Source organism: Typopeltis vanoorti, chromosome 3 (genome assembly GCF_054136105.1).
Source record: "Typopeltis vanoorti isolate ZY-2024b chromosome 3, IOZ_Tvanoo_1.0, whole genome shotgun sequence".
Taxonomy (NCBI): domain Eukaryota; kingdom Metazoa; phylum Arthropoda; class Arachnida; order Uropygi; family Thelyphonidae; genus Typopeltis; species Typopeltis vanoorti.
This window is the reverse complement of record NC_143551.1, coordinates 76,757,191-76,779,630: the sequence shown is the minus strand read 5'-3', so window position 1 is coordinate 76,779,630 and position 22,440 is coordinate 76,757,191. Positions and strand designations below refer to the sequence as shown.

The window sequence follows — 22,440 nt, the reverse complement described above, 5'->3', positions numbered from 1 at the left end:
TTTTGTTTCAGTCACCCCTATTATGTCGATCTGGTACTTATCTAATTCCACCGCTAGCTCCATTTCTTTGCCATTTAGGCTTCTTACGTTGATAGTACCGATCTTTAACTCTGGTGATGTTGAGTTGGGGTTTGTTTTCAGATTTGTTCCAGTAGCTGACTTTTCGCTGTTCGCCCTGGTTTCCTGGCGAAAACAATGGAGGCCCTGTTTAACCGGGCGACGCCCCAGTCGGCATGAAATTTTGTCATGTTGTACCATCATTTTTTATTTTGATTTAACCAATAAGAATACAATTTGGCAGGCTAAATCCCAAATTACCAGCCCATCCTCGTTCGTTCAGTATCCAAGTAGATACTCAACAGGGTGCACCACGAGAAGGTGAGGATTGGACATTAGGTCAGAAGCCCTGGTCGGTTCTCCGCATTCCTTTAAAGGCTATGTGGAGGTCTCCTCTCAGTTATACAGCTTTGACCCTTAAGCACCCCCCCCCCCCCCCCTCCCCAATCAATATTTAACATAGAAAAAGCAAACAGAATGTTGGAATACTGAATGTGGTGGTGAATGTAAAAGTTTTTTTTAAATTTTTTATTTCTTTTTATTTTTTATTACACTGCCCAGTCCAGTTGGCAACAGTCGCAAGATTGTGAATACACCCGATGATTGAAGTGGCAATATCATTATACTACTTTATATAAAACATACTACTTCATATAAAAATTATATAAAACTGAATATGAAGATTACAGATGAATTTCCTTAAAAGTGTACCAGAACAAATTTATGTGAACATGTTTGAAATTAGCAAAGAACAACTTACATTTAGCCTAAATATGAGTTGCCAGAACTAGAATTTTATAACACTACAAAATCCTTTGAACATGATAAAGATACCCAACAATATATAGCTTATACATAACAGAATAAAAATGAGTATTCCCCCAGAAGAAAAGGGTTTATGCTATTTCCAATTTTTTTTGTATGGATTATGTCATTAAGGAAAGCAATAAGTAAACCTCATATTCAAATAGTAGGTATTAAGCATTATTCTTTACTCTGTGAAGATAACATTATCATCTTGAATAAATCTGTTGCAAGTTTTCAAGAGTCTTTAGCCAAATGAAATAATTGTGAGAAATTTAGCATGAAAATCAACAATAAAAGGATTAAAATTAGTGGGGAGAAACAGAAAACATGAGATATTTATGATTGTTTGAAACTGCTTTGGTTCCCCTGTTGTCGTTTCATATATCAAGCAGCAGGATCAGTCTGGTTATGTTGTGAGGAATCAAACTGGTTGTTGTATAATGAGCAATCTGTATGGTTATTATTATTTTTTTATTGCAATAAAATACTTGATATTGTTTACCTGGTCAGTAGTAGCTAAATGTTAATTTGATTCTTGTGGGGGAAAAGGCTACACAGCTTTCAAAATAATGGGTTATAGTGGTATAATGTATTTGAAGTAATCTGATGAAAATTTCATTTGTTATAGGTAGCTCAACAAGAAGCCCAGAGAGCTGCATTTGTGGTAGAACAAGCTAAACAAGAAAGGCAACAAAAAATTGTTCAAGCAGAAGGAGAAGCTGAAGCTGCAAAGATGATATCCTTTTAATGAAGTGGTGAATGTTGCACATAAGTTCATGCTTTAAAATCACTGTTTCAAACTTCACATAACCATACATGTTAGATTTCTGTTGAGATGAATAGTGAATTATCCCATGTGATACTGCTTAATGTATGTTTAACTTTGTCTGTACAGTTAATAATTCATAAGCATCTTATTTTAGATTTTAATATTACATTATAATAAGCAATGTTATATAAAAGTAAATCTTTGATATAATGCATAGATTATCTCTTATTACATACACATCATTGCAATTTTCTAGTGTATACCCTCAAGGGATATATTTGTTATTTGTGATAGATGTGAGTCGATCAGCTTGTGCATTTCATTCTTCCCAAGCACTTCACCAGCAACTTCTTCCTTACTGTAGCCTTCAATGGTGCTAAATAATTCTGTGATCAATTTCCCATTTTGAAAATTGCCTACATTTCTGCTTGAAATTGACCATGTTCAAGAAGTTTATCTTCAAAATGTGAATTTTTAATGCTGAATAATGTTGCTGATTTGTCTGTTCCCTAACAGTAAATTATGCATAGGATACCATCTGCTTTTAATTTTCACAATTTAGTTATGTCTATGGTGTTTCTATAATTCTTCTGCTGGGCTCCAATTCTTTTCTGTTGATAGTCTAATATTGATATCACTTCTGTCGAGGTGATTCCAGAGCTTGCATGATATCTGATTTACAACATTTGATTTATATCATCACAACACAAACCAACAATGCTGTGTAGATAAGAAGAAAAAAAAGGAGTCTGTTGATATATTTCTTGAACAGCAGAAGGTTATAGTTCTTAAAGAAAATAGAAGATAGAAAGGCTGTTTCAAAGAACATCAGTAGATGTAATGAAAGAGGATTATTTTGTTTTCACAAAGTTTGAAGACACTAAATGGATCTCGACTTTCATCTGCCCATCTTCAAGTCTTGAAAGACGATGCAGAAATGATAGTTACTAGTTCAGCATAATAAGAAGCTGATGTTCATGGAAACATACCTATATAAGAAAGGCAAAACCAGAATGTGTATGAGGGAGTGATTAGAGTGAATCTCTCTCTCTGTGTGTGTGTGTGTGTGTGTGGTGGTGGTGGTGGTGGGGAATCAATTGAATTGTTCTTTTCTGGATAGCATCGGACGTTCTTGGGGAGGTTTCGAACATGCAAACATAACTAAGTGAGGAGTATTCCAAGGTTGAGTGAATTTTGGGATTCTGTATTAGCAGTTGTATAAAGTAAGAAGTGGAGTGTCTTGAACATAAAAATGCAGCTAATTTTAGGAGGCTGAAGAAGCTATGGCCGAGATCTGTTTATGCCAGGAGGGGGGAGAGAGAGAGAGAGAGAGACTAGAGGTGTAAAGCAGCCCAAGAAGATACATCTGGAACTGTTTCAAGATAAGGATATTCTCTAAAGTAAGGGAAATTGAAGTTGTTGAATCTCTCTTCTGAGATTTTGGTGGCATTCAAGTTCATTCCTGTCCCACAGAAGAATAGTAAGGAGATCTGACTTCAAAGTTGGTTATGGCAATTGAAGCTTCAAATGATTGTGCTCTAGAAAGTCTCTAATGAGGAAAGCAATATATTGTCATCAGCACAACTATGAATAGGATTTGAGATCAGTGTCAAAGGTCATTTATGTACATAAAGAACAGTTTTCTCCATAGTAAAGAAAAATTTGAAGTTATGGTCTAGTTACCAAGAAGAGAACTAGCATCTTCAACATATTTTGGAAGAAGAGCTTGTTAAGAAAAAAAATCAAGAATGCTAATGATTATCTGATATTCTACTGAGTAGATGGACAATCTGTGTTAGGTCATTGCTAACACAAATAGCTTGCTGTCCCTACCACCTTGATCAGTGGAATTGGGGAAGCCAGTTTCATTTGTGGACATTCAAGTAATTAGTTCAGATGATTGCACTGTTTGGGTATTTGAAGTGCAGAAAATTAAGCTTTACGGATTGGTATTCAAAATGAGTGGTTATCAGAATTTTGTAGAGTGATGTTGACATCAATTTAACATTTGGTAAGAAAATTTTGAGCCAAAACAGGTCAGATGATTGGGGAGGAGTCAATTCATTTGGCATTTTCAGATATGGTTGTCACCTGACTAATCCCACCATGATATCTGCCTCCCTCTTGTGATGGAAGGAATTGTGTAGTTTGGACATTTGAGATTGATAGCGGGTTTGGTTTGGATGACTGAGTGGCTGTTGCACATCATTTATATTGTTGTTAAGCCTGTGAATGTGGGTGAAGTTGATATGCAACTTTTTTGTATTATTAATCTTCATGGGATGGTTTATTTTGGGGGGGGGGTGCTTTTTGTTGTGGTAAAATGGTTACAAATGGTATTATTCCTTTTATACGCTATATTGAAATAAATATTGGGGAGCTCCTCTTTTGTAATAAAACATACTTATAAGTATGTATAAAGCTCTCTTACCGGAGTACAAGAAAATCATGGAGAACACAGCCCTACCAATACACTTATATCTCCAAGACTTAAGTGTACAACAATTAAGATCGAGACATCCACCCACTACAACTAGCCCAACAACTACTACAATCTAACTTCAACCTGAAGAAAAAGTGGCAAGAACAGTGGGAGAGCTAGACAGATGATATTACAAAATTTTTTTCTCAACAAATTAGAAAGTTTTGATGCTTGCTCAAATCTTCCATGAAAATCCTGAACTCAGCTTAGCAGAATACGAACTGGTCATGGTGTATGTGCAGACATACTTTTTAAATGGGGTAAAGGACTGTCCCCACATTGTGGCTGTGGAGCTCAAAGACAAACAGTGGGCCATATTGTGGTCCAGTGTTATCTTAAAGCATGTTCAGGAGACAAATCGGACTTTTTAAGTGCTACTCCCGAAGCTCAGAACTATTCGAGTAATGTTGATATAACCTTTTAATTTTATATGTTTTTAAAATGACAATGAATTGTACTGCATTTTATTTATGCCATACAAATAAATAAATAGGTATGTATAGGCCATATGGGGGTACTTAAGGGTCAAAGCTGTATAACTGAGAGGAGACCTCGACATAGCCTTTAACGGAATGCAGAGAACCGACCAGGGCTTCTGACCTAATGTCCAATCCTCACCTTCTCATGGTGCACCCTGTTGGGTATCTACTTGGATACTGAACGAATAAGGATGGGCTTGCAATTTGGGATTTAGCTGACCAAATTGTATTCTTATTGGTTAAACCAAAATAAAATATGATGGTACGACATGACAAAATTTCATGACGGCTGAGCGCGTCGCCCGGTTAAACAAGGCCCCCGTTGTTTTCGCCAGGGCGAACAGCGAAAAGTGAGCTACTGGAACAAATCTGAAAACAAACCACAACTCAACATCACCAGAGTTAAAGATCGGTACTATGAACGTAAGAAGCCTGAATGTCAAACAAATGGAGCTAGCTGAGGAATTGGATATGTACCAGATCGACATAATAGGGGTGACTGAAACAAAAAAGACAAAAACTGGTGAGATCTTTCTGAGCAATAAATACAAAATGTTATATTCAGGCAATGACGATCAAGGAAAAGAAGGAGTAGCCATAGTATTCAACACAAAATATGAAGCTAATCTTCTTGAATGGCAGTCAGTCTCAAGTAGAGTAATGTGGGCAAATATGAGAATGGGGAACTGGACAATGAGACTTATTTGTGCCTATGGTCCCACAGAAGGTTCTGCTAAGGTAGAAGTGGAGGAATTTTTTCAGGCTTTAGAAAAAGCAACTGACACAATGAAAAAAGAAAAGTTGGTCCTTGTTGGGGATCTAAATAGCAGAGTAGGAAATGATTGTGAGACATACAAAAATATTTTGGGAAAATTTGGAGAAAAGAGCAAAGCTAATAATAACGGCAAATATCTGTTGGATTTCTGCTCAGGACATGGACTGGTTATTACTAACACCATGTTCCAACATAAAAATGTGCACAAATTCACATGGAGAGAAGAGGCAAGGAATAAGAAAAGTCTCATTGACTATGTTATTGTTGATAGTGATGTTTTCTCCCTGGTGCAGGACACCAGAGTGTACAGAGGATTTGAAATTGGAAGTGATCACTATTTAGTCTTGAGCAGGATAAAATTCAATTTCATATTGAAAAGAATAACATGTAAGAAAGTTTTAAAGCGAATAAAAGTTGAGCAGCTCTCAGATGCGAACTGTAGACTAAAATACACAAAGATTATTGAAGAAAAAATGAAAGAGTTTGAGAGCAGGAATCAAACCTTGGAGATTCAGTGGCAAACTCTGAAGAAAACATTGATTGATTCTGCCAGAGAGGCATGTGATGAGGTTGTCTGCAAGCATAAAAAAAAATCAGAACTCCCTGTTGGACACAGGAAGTTAAAGAGGCAGTGTAGGAAAAGAAGAAAGCATATCAAAAGTTCCTGTCAAATAAGTCAGCTTGTGCTCTTAGAGAATATAGAGACAAATGCAAGAATGCTAAACACTGGGTAAAACTAGCTAAACAAAAGTCATGGGAGGACTTTGGCAAGAATATAGAAAATAAATATCAAGAAGGTGGCAAAATATTCTGGAGGTTGTTGAAGAAGCTTAGGAATGGAGGAAAGAGTGCTGTAAAAGGAGTTAGAGATGATAAAGGTGACATGAAGACGGGAGAAAAAGATATCCTTGAAGTATGGAGTAATTACTTTGAAAAACTGCTAAATGAAACAAGCAGTGATGACAGCACGGTGGTAAAAAAACACTGACCAGGCATGCAGTCAGGAATACATATCCATACTTGAAGTAGAAAAAGCCATCAAAGGCTTGAAATGTGGAAAGGCAGCGAGTAGATGATATTCGACCAGAAATGCTGAAGTATGGTGGTATAAGAATCTTACAGTGGCTGCACTGCATAGTTCAGAAAGCCTGGACAGAGGGACGAATTCCCGATGATTGGAGTAGAGCTCTCATAGTACCCATATATAAAAAAGGGAAATAAAACTGAATGTGAGAATTACAGAGGTATTTCCCTATTGAGTGTTCCTGGCAAAATCTATGCAAGTATACTTGAGAAACGGTTGAGAAGAATTGTGGAAGAAAAGCTTGGTGAAGAACAAGCTGGATTCAGGCCAAATAGATCTTCACTTTACGACAAATAGTCGACAAAGCATGGGAATATAACAGAGATCTGTATTTAAGTTTTGTCGATTTGGAAAAGGCATATGACAAGGTGACAAGAGAGAAGCTATTCAATACACTACAGTTATATGGTGTCAATGGGTCATTATATTAAGCAATACTTAGTCTTTATTTGGGTTGTCAGTCAGCATTTAGAATTGAAGGAAGTACAGGAAGATGGTTTAATGTTAAATCTGGTGTGAGACAAGGATGTACATTATTCCCTCTGTTATTCATTATCTATATGGATCACATTATGAAGGAAAGTGGTATTAAACATGATATCAAAATTGGAGATGTTAATGTCAGCTCTTTCTTTTATGCGGATGGTGTTGTACTTCTAAATAAATCAGCTACAAGTCTGCAAGATTCTATGACTAAATTGAATAGCTGTTGTAATAGATATGGTATGAAGGTCAGCAATAAAAAGACAAAGATAATGAAAATATACAGAATCATTGAAAATGTCAACTGTGTTGTGAATGGAGAACCTGTGGATCAAGTGAAACATTTCAGCTACTTAGGCAAGATTTTTACTGAAGATGGTAAATTAAATATAGAAATAGACAACAGAATCAGCAAAGCTGGTATGGTGGGAAGTTAATTGAATAAATTCATATAGAATGAGAGAAATTAGTAGGAACACTAAATTAGCTGTAAACAAGGCAGTGTTCAAACCAGTTTTAACTTATGGATCTGAGAGCTGGGTCAGAAGTAAAACGCTTGACCAAAGACTAGAGACCACAAATATGAGAGTCCTGAGAAAGATTATAGGCATGAACAGATGGCATCAATGGCAATATCATATTAAAAACGAGGATATTAAAAAAGAACTTGACATTGTCAACATCCAGGAATGCATTAGCAGAGCTAATCTCAGATGGTATGGTCACTTAAACAGAATTAGCAAAACAAGAGTTCTCTGCCAGGTTGGCAGCAAAACGACCCAGAGGAAGACCAAGATATAGGTGGATTGATATGGTACAAAGTGCCTTAGACGATAGAAATATAAGATCTGATAATGTTGGAGTCTTGACAAGGAACAGACTGATTTGGAGGAAAATTGTAGATAGGAAGTTAGTAATGATGTAAATTTATCATGTAATACTATCATATCCTGTATACCCCTTGAGGGTACATGACAGGAATTTGATGATGATGTATAAGCTATATGTGACATGGTATTTACTGCTAAGTAACACAAATGGATAACCTCAGAATTGGTTATACATCTGTATACTGTCAGTAGTAGGTGGACTTAGTCTCATAAAGAAGTGATATCAGAGGATATCTCAGAAGTCTTTCAATTCATCATATTTTTTAAAGACTACATGATCCAAAATCATCAACCAGTGAAAGTATGAGAGTGCCATTCCAGCCAAGAAATGCACAGGAAGATGGAAAACTAACACTGGGAACAAAGGTGATAATGAAATCTAATCTGAGCAATCGAATATGGAAATGAAATGATTAGTCACAAATTAAAAGAACATAGGGATTCAGGTTTGTGGATCTGTTCCATAAAACTGTAATAATATAGGAGTCATTGCATTATCCAGAGGTATTGTATATTTTTTGGCATTCATCCTTCCTGGCACTGTTGCTAATGGTCAAAGCCCATATAACAAGAAACAGCTCTGGACCATTATACTTCTGCCAAACTTTAATTAGAATGAAAAACTGGGCATAAGGTATTCTCCCACTCATCTGTCCATTCAGTTTCACAGAACTCAAACATGCTAATCAACAGTGCAGACTACTTGGTATAAAGAACCTTCTCATTGGTTCTTACAACACTCTTGAGTCTATTGAGAGGTGAATCATGCTTTGCCATTTTCAGGATGGATGGATGAGTGAGTAATGCCTTATGTCCAATTCTTGATCTGCTTTAGAATTTGATAGAGGTCCAGAGTTTTTTTTAGTGACATGCGCTTGGTTTGGTTAATAGTGCCAGGAAGGATGAATACCAACAAATATATACTACTGCTGCTGGATAATACAATATTTCTTGTATTATGTTAATTTTATGGAGCAGATCCATTACCTTTAAAGGTAATGGGTATACAAAAGAAGAGTGAGAAAGTGAAAATAGTAAATATATTACCTCAGTATGATAAAATGAAATAAGAAGAAGGGGTTATGAATGATGGCAAACGATTCAAAGCGTTGGCTGCCTAGAAAAAATGGATGCGAGTTTTTTTGGATGTGTGGAATGAATTTAAGGAAAGATTAGATATGTATAAGAGGGATGGCATGCATCTCAGTGTATTTGGTATCAGGAGTCTTGTAAAACTAATAATTGGTATGAGACAACACGTAGTCAGGGAAACTAAATTATAATGGGAGGAATAGTGAGAACTTGGGTGTAAGAGCAAAATGTTATATAATCATGGATATGATTATGAGGAGAGAACAATTTCAACTATGTTCATCTGGTTTGGACCTATCAAAGATGTCTACATGTATAAGGTACTAGAGAAGAATAGAGATCTGCAAGTTTGTGTCATGCACACTGCAGACAACAGTATACAGTCAACCCTCCTATAACGCGATTAATTCGTACCGCGTTATATGGAAACTGTGTTATAAGAAACTCAGATTTAATGTGCAAACCAGGTTAATTCGTGGCGCGTTATATGGAAACCGCGCTATAAGAAACTCAGAATTAGTATGAATCAGATTGATTCGTACCACGTTATATGGGAACCACCCTTTAAACGATTTAAAATTTGGATTTTGTCCGCAAGAGATATAAACTTTCTTTTTAACTGTTTTCTTGTTTCTTTTGTGTCTGACATTATGCAAAAACTTGGGGTTAACAATTATTTTATTATTATTATATTACAACAAATAAAAAATATTACCTACAGTATTGTGTTTGTCCAATTACGATAACACAAATTAAGCTAGCAAAAGGCACTTTATTGAACACTAATCGTGATATGTACGTCTGCATGGATTTACAGACAGTTTCCTACTAAGTTGCACTTAAAATTGATGACAAAGTGGGTGGTTGCAACAGCGAAAGTTCGGCAGCACTATTGGATAAAAAAATTCACGCAAATACGCAAAAGCCAATCATACAGTCTATTTTAAGCATTAAAGCAGAGCACTGTGAACAATTTCACATTGTTTCTTCGCTTATAGGGGAATTCCCTGATAACTGAAATTGGAAAATGGTGATGTACCTTCACCAAAAAGAAGGGAATTCCCCGTTAATTTCAACTGTAAAAATTTAACACATAGATAAATTCATGCTATAGAGAATCTTCTTAAACCAATTAAGTTGATGGAATGTTGTTGAACGGAAACCGCGTTACAGGAGGGCTGTCGCAATTTTGGCTCCGCGTTATATGGAAACTGTGTTATAAGAGTACCGTGTTGTAGGAGGGTTGACTGTACAAAAGAACATGCAGGTAGATTATCTTGTCTGTACACGAATGCTAGGAGAATCGGAAACAAAGGGTAGAGTTTGTTGTCTTGATCAATATGTTGGGACTTCAGATTGTGGGAAGTAGTGAGACCTGGCTATCAGAATCAGACATACTAACTGGTATTGAGTAAAGGATACAGTATTTCTAGGAAGGATAGACAGGAGAGGAGGGGATGTGCTGCTAATGATATCGGATGACTTGAATTAAGTTAGTGTTGAGGTCTATGATTGCAGTACTAGTAATAGTACAAGTGGTAGTGAATTTGAAGCCATCTGGTGTGAGATGGAATCTAACAAGATCAATTACATAGTGGGGTGTTGTTACAGACCTGGTGGATCAGTTGGTAGTAATGTAGAAATGTAGAAATGCATCACCAAATAGAGACAATGGGTGCAAAAAGAGTAATTGTAATGGGAGACTTTAATCATCCAAATATTGATTTGGTAGCAGTAAAACTCATGAGAAGAATGAAAGTGATCAAATCGAGGTCATAGAGTGTTAGATTTGATTATAGTATCAGAGGGCATTTCAGTTAAAGATGTAGCTATTTCTCCAGTTGGTTACAGTGATCGTGTGCAGTACTCGCTTGGGTAGTGACTATGAAGTTCATGAATGTTCCATTCAGAAAAGGTTACTGCTAAACCTACAAAGCAAGAAATTATGACCAACTGAGGAATATACCGAGTTCAGCCGAATGGTATTGGTTGCTGAAGAATATCGACAGTGCATGGGAAGCATTTAAACAATACTTAAATGATGCGGCAATATCAGAATATGTCCTGAGGGTTTGTAGAATAAATAAGGTAGGAATCAAATGGATGTGTAGTCTTATTAAGCAAGAGATTTGTAAAAAATGGATGATGGGGAAGGAATACCGTCTGCATAAGGATGATGTCCATTATCAGAAGGTCAAGAGTTACAACTGTTGTTCAGAAAGCTAAGTCTGAGTGTGAAAAGAAACTGGTTCTGTAAGCTAAAGACAACCCACAAGAATTCTATTGATATGCTGCAAATAAAAGAAAGAACAAATATGAAAGACTAACTCTTCTGAATGCATGCGAGGGTGACAGATGCAGACCAGGTTGTTGAACTAATGAGTGCCCATTTTGCAAATGGCGTATGCAACATTGAGTTCACTACTACCTCTTCTGAAGAAACTCAGGTGTATGAAGAGGAGGTATTAGAGCTGTTGCACAAAATGAATAAGAATTCATCAATAGGGACTGATTGGATATCAGCATAGGTGCTAAAAGAGTGTTCAGCTGAACCAGCTATTCCTTTAACCAAGCTGTGTAATTTGAGCCTCAGAACAGGGAAAATTCTGCAGGAATGGAAAGAATGTATGGTAATCCCATTGCACAAGGGTAGTACAAAGACTGCTGTGTCCAACTATCACCTGATCAGTATCTCAGGAGTGGTAATGAAGATTTTAGCAAAGTTGGTTAGGGCTCACATTAAGAAATGGGTTGACAGTGAATCTCAGCTTTGCAATGAACGGCATGGGTTTACTAAGGGGAGGTCATATTTTAGTAACTTGCTCACATTCTATAATAATGTTACCAGTGAATTAGACAAATGGAATGGATACAGCTTGATACTTTTGGAGTTTGCGAAGGCTTTTGATAGATTTCATCATGGAATACTGTTGCGTAAATTGGAGAATATGAGGTTGGATTCCAAACTATTGACTTGGATAAGAGGATGCCTGACTGGCAAATATCAAAAAGTCATATATATAGGGAGCGTGAATCTACTAGTAACTAGTAGTGTACCAGATGGATCAGTCCTTGGTCCACTTATTCAATCTGCACATTAATGATATTGGGAAGGATTTGATAGGTGGCTTACAGCTATTTGCTGATGATGCAAAGATAGGTAGTGGAATGCTGCTGATATTCAGCATTCCTGATTTAAATCATTCTGCAGCAGTACTTGAAGAATGATCAACGCCCTCTTTTTTTGTAAGAAATGACTAATAGGATCAATGGTTATGTCTAAGCCGCAAGTACCTGTCGTAATGCCGAAGGCTGTAGCTTACGGGGAAGGCTGACGTAAGTGCCTTTCCTCGAAAACAAAACCTGATAACAAGGAGGGAAAGCAAGGGGATCAACCTAAGGGCAATGTAAGCTATGGATCGTGCGAAAAACAATACAGAAAAGAGGGCGCTGACAAAAGGTATTTAAGGCAACGCCAAACTTGAGACTTTTTTCCTGTTTTCTTCGGAGATTTTGGAGATCGAGGAATCTCGGCGAGTGATCGGAAATAGGACAAGCCGAGGGTGCTATGTTGACGACAGCCAGCTGTATTCATGACCTGCGTCGAGAGGTATTCCGCGTTGATCTGTACGAGAAGCAACAGCTCATGCAGAATGGTGCCAAATGCTGAACGACCCACCAGAGCGAGCGGAGAAATCTCGTAGCAACAGCCATTTCTTGATTTGTGTCCGGTAGCAGAGAATGGAACAACTCAGCCACAAGACAAAGGATGATCCGAACAACACGTGGCAGCTAATAGACCTTCGGAAGGACTTGGTGAAGTAAAGATTCTTCTGTTTTATTTTATATCTTGAGATTGCTTGAAGGTAGAATTTGTGTCTTGATAAAGCAAGACTGAGGACATTTTAGAGAACTTTGATAGGATGGAGTAATTAATACAATCAATTCTATTAGAAAGAATTGCATATCATAAATCTCTAACGTGTATATGATTGAAATAGAAAATCCTTTGTTAATTGAGTAAACTTAACTATGAGAGAAATGATTTGAGAAGTATCTATTTAAAGTAAAATGTGAATTTTACTTGGCTCGAGTGTAACATTGTTTAAATTATCCATTTGTATTACATGATTTTGCATGTCAGTTTATGTGAGAAAGTCAGATTAGTATTGAACAGTTTGTGTAGATAAGCATAAGACATTTACTTAGCTAGCAATGCAGAAGTTTGATAACTTCTGTACAAGATTTTGCATACCTTTCTTTTAGCATTAATAAACATGTTTTGTTATTTGAACCCGAGTCTTGCCTGAATTCGAAGTGTCAACCTACCACTTATAAAATTCGAACCAAATAACGGGAAGAGTTTAGAAAATTATATAATAGAGGTTAGATCTTAGGTCACAACTGCAAGGAACCGAGATCTATATACTCGCGTGTGAATTTAGATTAACTTATATGCCTAAAACCTAGGAATATTTCCCTGAGCCTGAATTATATTCTTGTTATAGGAAGCTGGCTGCTGCAGTTAAAATATAAATTTGCCAGTTTCTGAAGAGGAAATATCCCTAGGGGGTCAACCACAGGTTATATATTAAGGAGAAAGATATAAAATTGAGGTAGAAGGATATAGAGAGAACTGGATCAAAATTTGATCATACTAAATACGTACTCTAATAAAGAAACGAAAATACAGAGACATAACAATTGCAAATACAAGTCAAAAGATGATTGCAATGCTGAAACTAACTTTGACATATAAAGATAAGGATGTCATTTTGCCTCTTTACAAGGCCTTGATAAGACATCACTTGGACTATTGTACGCAGGTCTGTATCCTAGTTTCCATTGTTAAAAATATGAGGGTTGTGAAATGCAGATTATGAAGACAGATTGAGAATTTGTAGACTGCAGACACTAGCAAAAAGTTGAAAGAGGGGTGATATGATTGAGATGTATAAACGTCTGAAAGGGTCATACGTGATTTCATTTGATGGAATTTTTCATTTTATGGAGGGTGGGAAAAGGACAACAGAGAAGCCTTGGAAGCTGAGAATGAATTCTGCTAAGAAGGGGTGAGGACTAAATTTTTCTCTCATAGGGTAGTGCATGATTGGAATGGATTGCCATTGGATGTTGTGCAAGCAGTGTGAATGAATTCAAGCAAGAATAAGTATGAATAGCTGGTGTGTGTGTAGTATGTGGCCTCTGATGATTCCCTAGAGATCTCTCTTAATAACACACACACACACACACACACACACACACACTTGAATAAGCTATAATAAACTGCTGAAAATTCCTTGCCAAAGATCTATAACCTGAGTGCCAATACCAAAGGAAATTCACTTTAGCAAACACTGTAATTGTTTCTGATCTTAGAACAAATTTGTATGAGTTGACAATAGTAAATTTCATACTATATAAGCAGCTTATATCAAACTATACACCAGATGATGATTTATAGCTCCTGCAGCCACTGGCCATACCTGAGCAAATATTTTGTTTGTGAATCTTGGTACTTAGTTGAAGGTAATACCTTAGTGCAGTAAACGCAGACATAAATTAGCAGTACTTCCTTTTTAATTTAGAGCGCATTAAAGTGTTTGCTACTCCACTAAAAGAAAGTACTACATTATACGTAAGAAGGGTTTTAAGGTGGGGGAGTTTTTTTTTTTTTGGGGGGGGGGGCATTTGGAAAGTGGCCAGTGTTGCTATGAAGACTTCTTTAGTAATCTGATGGTGTTACTATATCTGTATATATATGCTTTTTTTTTTTTAATTTAAGAAACAGCAAGGTGTAAAATATTAAATAATTATATTATATTGATAGTATATTTTAATATTTGCATAGTTAAGTTTAATTGGGAACCAAAGAAGTTTGGATCTTCTTACAAAGTTGAGTAAATTTTCATATAAATAATTTACTCAAATCTTCCTTATTTTCATGAGTATGGAGAATAAATAAATCCCCTAATGATTCCTTAAGAGAATTTCTGTCTGGAAATCGAGCAACTAGAGGCATGTCAGACAAAGTTCCTAATTCTAATTAGCATTCCTTCATATATGGTGTGTGTGTGTGTGTGTGTGTGTGTTCTGAAGCCAATTTTTCATAGCCATAGAATTAAACCCAAGTTTTTTTTTTTTTTATAAGGATCATTTGAAAAGTGGTAAAAAAAAGTTTGCAGTTAAGACTACAATCATTAGCATTGTGGAAGTTACCATTGCAGCTATGCAAACACAAGTATAGCTGAATCATACATTTATTTAAATTCTAGTGCTTGTAGCAGTAAATCATCTCGTATAATAATAGGGTGCATTGAGTAATGTTCTGATGTAATTCGGTAATCCTTTACCCAAGCATAGTTAGCTGCTGTTATTTACATCTACTGAACTAAACACACACACAGAGTAAAGTTATTGCCTTTTGTGTCACAATGATGGCAGTTTCTCCTGTTATATTTGTAAATGAATTTCAACAAGTACAAAATAATAGTAATGATTTTCATTAATAGTAAACATTATTAATGAAAGAGGGAAAAAAACAGCTAAACATAAAGGAAATGTTTTCTCTACCCATTATTATCATAAAAATTAAGTAGTGGGTCAGCAGTCAAATTTGGGAAGCTTGCATCTTTAGAACATCAACCAAACAGCCAAGACAATCCAATTTATCCCGCTGGGTCATCTCAGATTCTCAGAATTCTCACATCTGTGGTTCTCCTGTCTTTGATCAAGCACTTTATTTCTGAGCTCTGAGATCCATAAGTTAAATTCATATGAGCACATGCTTGTGCACAACTTTTTTAGTGTTTTGACTAATTTCTCTCATTTCATATAAATTTAATCAGTTGATTCTTACCACACCAGCTTTGATAATTCTATTGTATCTTTCCATATTTAATTCACCATCTTCAGTAAAAATTGTGCCTACATAGCTGAAATATTTTATTTGTTCTATTGGTTCTCCATTCAGGATGCAGTTGATGTTTTCAATGTTTCTGCCTTTTTCATTGTCTTTGTCATTTTATTGCCGATTTTTCATACAAAATTTATTACAACAGTTATTCAATTTTGCCAGGGAATCTTGTAGACTAATACTGGATTTACATAGAAGTATAACTTTAACTGCATAAAGTAAAATGCTGAGATTAAGATATCTAATTTTGATATCAGGTTAAATACTACTATTTTTCATATTGTAATCCAGTGGAGATAATGCATATCTTGTCTCAGACCTGATTTAACATCAAACCATCTTCCTAAAAAGACAAAGACCATAAATATACATACATAGGAGCACTGAAGACTGCATCCTGAATGAAGAATCTGTAAGAAATGCAAAACATTTTAGCTATTTAGGTGTAATTTTTATGAAGATAGCAATATAAATATGAATGGACAACAGAATTAGCATAATGGGCATAGTAGGGAGTCAATTGAATAAATTTAGATGGAATAACTAATTGAGAAATTAGTCAAAACACTAAACTAGCTGTATATTGGACAATGTTCAAACCACTTGTAATGTGTGGATCTAAGAGCTGGGTAAGAAATAAAGCACTTAAAGACTAGAGTATAGATATGACAGTTCTGAGAAAAATTAGGGGAGTGAACAGATGGCATTATTGGTAGAACCATATTAAAAATGAGGATATTTAGCATTCAGGAATGTGTGAGCTAATCTGAGGCAGAAAAGGTTAGCTAAACAAGTGGTACAGGAAAAACAGATCCAGAGGAAGACTATGTTCTTGGTCAGGGGTTGGCAATGTGTGGCCCACAAGCTGCATTCAGCTCTTTGATGCATGTAAATGTGGCTCTTTAACTTTTAGCCTGGGTATACAACAAGCTCACACCTCAAATGCTTCTTGGTTCAGTTTGCCTGCACATTGTGAACAGAGTACATGTACTGCAAGGTGTTTAAACATGGGGCAGTGGTAAATATAAACTAATTAAAACAGGAACAAAATAATATCCATATGTTGATGTGTGGAGTGGCTTACTGGACATGTGTGTAAATTTGAAAATATTTGCATTTGGACTTCTCTCAGTTTTTGTTTGACATATTTCTGGGAGCAAATATTTTTAGTTACTACTATTATAACATCCTGTACTCTGCATGATGATGGAATTTTTTTTCTTCTCTTGGTTATAAAGTACATTATACTTAATAAATTGCATTTTTGTTTTAATCCTTAAACTAAGTTTACACATGAACTATCTTCAAAACTGTCCTTGTATGTATAAGCTGTTGACTTTACATCAATTGTCTCAGCATCCCATAATGCAAAGCACACTTCCTTCCTTGAGAAAATATATAACTCCCACATTGATTTTACCTTAGTATCTTCCTGGGTCTAGCTCCCACTGAGGAGACTTCAGTAGAGATCAAACTAGTGTGGGTAGTGACTCTTTCCATAGTACATAGCAGTATGTACATGTCTGGAAAGAAGTATGCTCTGCATTATGGGGATATTGATATTTCACATGGAAACTTGGTTTGCTTACTTTGAGTAAAGGTTTAAAACAAGAATATAAGTTCTTGTCAAGTATAATGTAAGAGAAATTAGCTGAACTGTCAGATAGTAGTACACAAAACATTGCTCAGAATTATGGTTCTGCAAACCATAATTCTGAGCAATGTTTTAATAAAAATGAAGATATTAGAAAGGAACATGACATTGTTAGCATTCAAGAATGTGCAAGCAGAGCTAATCTAATATTGTATGGTCAGTCAAACAGAATTTGAGAGAAAAGCTTATCAAAAGGTGTTTCATACAAATGATGGCAGGAAAAGACCTAATATCAGTCAATCCAAATGTAAGTCTGATATTTGACTTGACTAAGTTCATTTGGAAGAATATTGTCGATGGTAAGGAAATGTAAACTTATGTAGTAGATATTAGGAATTGATGATAATGATTTTTTTCCTCTAAGGAATGCCAAACAATTTATTGTAAATGAATTTGATGCTATCCCAATCTTTCTTCGAAGCTTTGATAAATGGTTTCTATTCCCATCTTAATATGTAGTGGTAAAGAAATTGAATTTTTTTCAGGATTTAGTACCAAAATGGTTTTTACTGTTTTTAGAAATGTAAAGTGCTTTTTACTGGCCATTCCTTTTTATGCCATTGCTCATGTTTCATGCAGCTTTTCCATTCACAAAGGAAACAGATGTTTAGAGTAGCCAGATAGCAGAAATTGTTACAACACCAGTTATTTTTTTTTTTTTTTTTGTTTAAAAGTTTGTGATTTTCATATTCAACTCTTTCCAGGAGTAACTTGACTTGAAGAGTTGATGTTATTGTATATTTTATTCATAGGAGTGGATCCATTTTTTTAATTACTAAGTAGAACCCATTTCTGGACTATAAAATGCCTTCCGTTTTAAGTGGTTTGTTCTTGGTTCACACACAACACAAGATTTTCATTATAAATTATAAAATGAGAGATTGACAGTTCCTTCCAAACTGTTTAGTTCACTTTTGTGTGTGTGTGTGGGTGGGGATTTAAATTCACTAGTGATGTCTGGGTTGTTTATATTGTTGTGAAGAATAATATTCAGATCATACTGAATGATTTAAATTTCTGTATCTTAAGCCAGTAGTTCAAGACCCAAGTTCATATCACAGCTATAACTGTGATGTGAACTAATTTGGTTAGTAGTTGGTGTTTTAATAGAAAAAAAAAGAAAGAAGACACTTAGTGAAGAGACTTAAGATACAATTTATAAAGCAATTCATCATTTTTTGCTTTTCCTTTATTTAAAAATAATGACATTGCAAGTCACAAATGCTGGTAAATAATTTTGTAATTAATGCAACATTTTCCCCAGATTTTTATTTAAATGCTTTATAATAATCCTTAACTGCATTACTTAGGAGAATCAATCATGCTAAACCCTGGATATCTTAAATTAAGAAAGATACGTGCTGCACAGAACATTGCCAGAACAGTAAGTATTCATGTAGAGCTTGAATTTTGATATTTGATTCAATAATCCTTATTAAAAAAACAAGAGGGAAAGTTCTTCTTGCCATCTCATTAGGATAGTGAAAAGGATCAAAGTATTTTTTTTTTTTTTAAAAAAGAAAAAGCAGACAGTTTCTCGTTATTTCTGAAACCCAGATTAACCAATTAGGTAACCTGGAAAAAACCCCCAGAGTCTATAAGCAGTTTTCTGGGAATTTTTGACCTAATGTGCAATCTTTTCCTTTATATGGTATATCCCATTATTGAGCTTCCATTTGGATGAACAAACAATAGACTCCACAGTTCAGTCAGTATTAACAATATCCTTTGGTTAAAAAAAGACCTGGGTTCGAATCCCATATAGAATGTAAAAAAGTTTCATAATGATTTTTCAGTTTTTGGCAAGGGGCATCCTTATGATATGCTTCTTTTTCATCCTAGAATTCCAAACAGTATGGAATATGCAGGTATAAGATAATGTATTCTCCTAATGAGAATATATTATTTTATACATCATTAAGAATCAGAAAAAGGAGAGAGAGTAGCAGTAGTATTCAATGCTTAAACATGCAGGTAACTTCTTAAATTATAGACAAATTTAAGTAGAAATGTGAACAAATTCCAAAATAAATGTCTATGGTCCTACAGAAGATTTTATAAAAGAAGTAAAGGAATTTTTTAAGTCATTTTTGTGGACATCTGGAACAAGAGTAGGAAATGGATTCTAGACATACAAAAATGCTTTGAAAAAAATAATAAAAAAGAAAGTTAACAATAGTGGTAAGCAAATACCTGCTAGGTTTATCTTAAACATGGACTGCCTAGTACTAACAGTGCTCTAACACAAAAATATGCATAAATTCAAATGGAGTGTGCATACACTAAACAAGAAGTTTGTGTTATTTTTGATACTACATGTTCATGTTGGTTTGAAATAGGTTGCGGATCAACACCGGGTGTTGAGCAGGATTATGTATATTGTATTGAAATGAAAAATGTTTATTAAAGTTTTCCAAAAGGAACTAACATTTGTATATGTGAGTCAAGTCACATCTCAGAGTTGTCTCAGATGTGACGACTCAAATATACAAATGTTATGGGGGTGGGGTGAAGAAGTTTAAACTAAATTTTACAGAATAAATGACAAGATCTGAAGAAAAGGTTGGAAGGAGTAAAGTTATCATCAAAGATTATTAAAAAAATAAAATTCAGGACTCTGCTGAATGCTGCAATTAAGAAACAGTCTATGAAAAAAGTTCCGAGCTAGTAAGTTAAATTTCTTGCATATTTCTTTGAGCACTAAACAAGTCTTTGGAAAATGTAGAGAGAGAGAGGTCTGAGGTCCTATTATTGTAACTCTGCCGTGGATAGGATGATCTGTTAACATCTGCCTTGCAGAACGCAAGAAATACCATCAGTATCATCATGAGGGCAAGTCAGGACTGATAGACCCCCACTTTGGACACTTTTACGTAGGATTAGATGGAAGAAAACCATATGTTATAGGTCAGACTATTTGTAAGTCAGCATTGGCTATGAAGTGCTGACCTAACGTCGACAAGTATGGAGGCAAAAAAGTTAGGACACAGTCATCAACTTCAGTACAACTATAATAATTTCTTCTATACAATAGAGGGCAACATGGAGTAGACACAGTAGTGAGCTATGGAAATTTTAACAAAGGTGCTCGCATCATCAAGAAAAAAAAAAAAAAACGTATTTCACACAAACTCTTATTAATACAGTTTGTATACAAATTCCAATCAAAAAGTATGAGAGGACAATCAACCTCTAAAGGCTATCATTTTTAAACAAATATTTCATGATCTAAACATGAAATATTTGCACACAATCAACTAAGTTAATTTATCTTACATAAGAAAAACATTTTTTGATTATCAAAATATAATAAGAATGAAATCTTATAAAACATTTGATTGGCTACTGGTTTTACCATACGATTGGGTACCAGAAGGGAGAAGTAGTAAAGATAGCACATGTGCTTATTTTATTTTCAAACTTGGGCACATTCATTATAGAGGAATTGAAACAATATTTCCAAATAATCTATACACTGCCGAATAGACTAATTTTTGTTAGGTTACCGTATGAGTTTGTCGTTTAATATGTTTCAAAAAAACAATTTTTTTTTTTGAAAAAATAAAGTAAACAAGAAGAATAAGAGGCTCGCAAATTTGAGAAAAATTTAACAAAGGGGCTCGCTGTGCCCCTTACAGCTCACCACTGGGTAGACATCCATGTTTAATTGGCAACATCTCAGGCAGTGCAAGTTCTGATTACATGCCTAGTACACCCTACTGTGAAACATGCACGTTTAACAGTTTGATTTTTAAGATTGATCTTAAATGAATGCTTCATTGTAGAATTATTAATTTAAAATTGGTGAATTTCAATAGCTCATCTGTATATTTTAATTTGCAGATTGCTTCCTCTCAGAATAGAGTATATCTGAATGCGAGCTCATTAATGCTCAATATTGCAGACAAGGACTTTGATATTGCTAGTATAATTGGGAAAAAGAAATAAATCCACATCTGTATGTAGCTAATATTTTCTATAGTGCATATGAAATTAAAAACAGACCAATGTAGATATGTTTATGTAGCCTTTATAAATAAATAAACTGCTTTGAAACAACACTTTATTATAATAACATTGTACATCCTACAAACAGATGTAAATATTTCTTAGTTGATACAAGAACTTTCAACATTAGTACACATACTATCACAGTATATAGAAACTTCACAAATTTTAAGTATGGAATGGTAAGAACTATTAATAACCATAATACAAAGTTTAAAAGAAATTGCTTTGGCAGTTATTTCTCCTGTTTTTTTTATCTTCTTCCTGAAAGGAATGTGTCACTTTCAATTTTCAAAATTGTTTTAAAAAAATCTGAAAAGGACAACCATTGTGAGATAGTCTTAAAAGTAATCTGATGTAGTTTATAACTGTTCAATAATCAAGATCATGAAATTATAAACAATATCATTTTCTAAAAGGATTTTACACAGTAAAAATTAATGAAATTGCATCACAAATACTTTAAATGCTGAGTTCTATAAAATTCCAGAACTGTTAAAAGTAGTATTAGATAAAATAACTTCAAATAATAGTCTTTCCTAATTTGTGCTTTGGATGATTTAGAACTTATTTCTGTATTAGTTTCATGCAAATAGCATTTTACTTTTTTTTTTTTTTTTTATGCAGTAACAGATTTGTTATTCTAAGAGAATATTAATAATAATAAACTACACCAGATAATATGTAATTCTTGCCTACTGGAAGAATTTTCTGTGACTGAAGCATTAAATGCTTGAATCCACTTCTGAAATGTCATTAACAATGCTACCTAACATATCTCTGTGTAACAAATTTTGTTATTGCATGTCACTCTACAAGTGTAATGCATCGTAATATTAAAAATTAAAAGTATATAAACAACTTTATTCACTCCTTTATAAAAGTATAATCTAATTCTGGTATCTAACTGCTTATTTACATTCTAACACTTTCCAGTGAACTTA

The 22,440-nt window shown here is 34.7% G+C and overlaps 1 protein-coding gene across 1 annotated transcript in view; it reads left to right on the top strand.

Moving 5' to 3' along the window:
- The window catches only part of Phb2 (prohibitin 2), a 65,098-nt gene extending 43,549 nt beyond the window's left edge, over positions 1-21,549 (top strand). Inside the window, exons 6-8 of the mRNA XM_090415726.1 lie at positions 1,493-1,600; positions 18,795-18,872; positions 21,332-21,549. Coding sequence (XP_090271852.1) covers positions 1,493-1,600; positions 18,795-18,872; positions 21,332-21,436 — 291 coding nt within the window. The 3' untranslated portion in view covers positions 21,437-21,549. The remainder of the gene's footprint in view (positions 1-1,492; positions 1,601-18,794; positions 18,873-21,331) is intronic.
- The last annotated feature ends 891 nt before the right edge of the window (positions 21,550-22,440 follow it).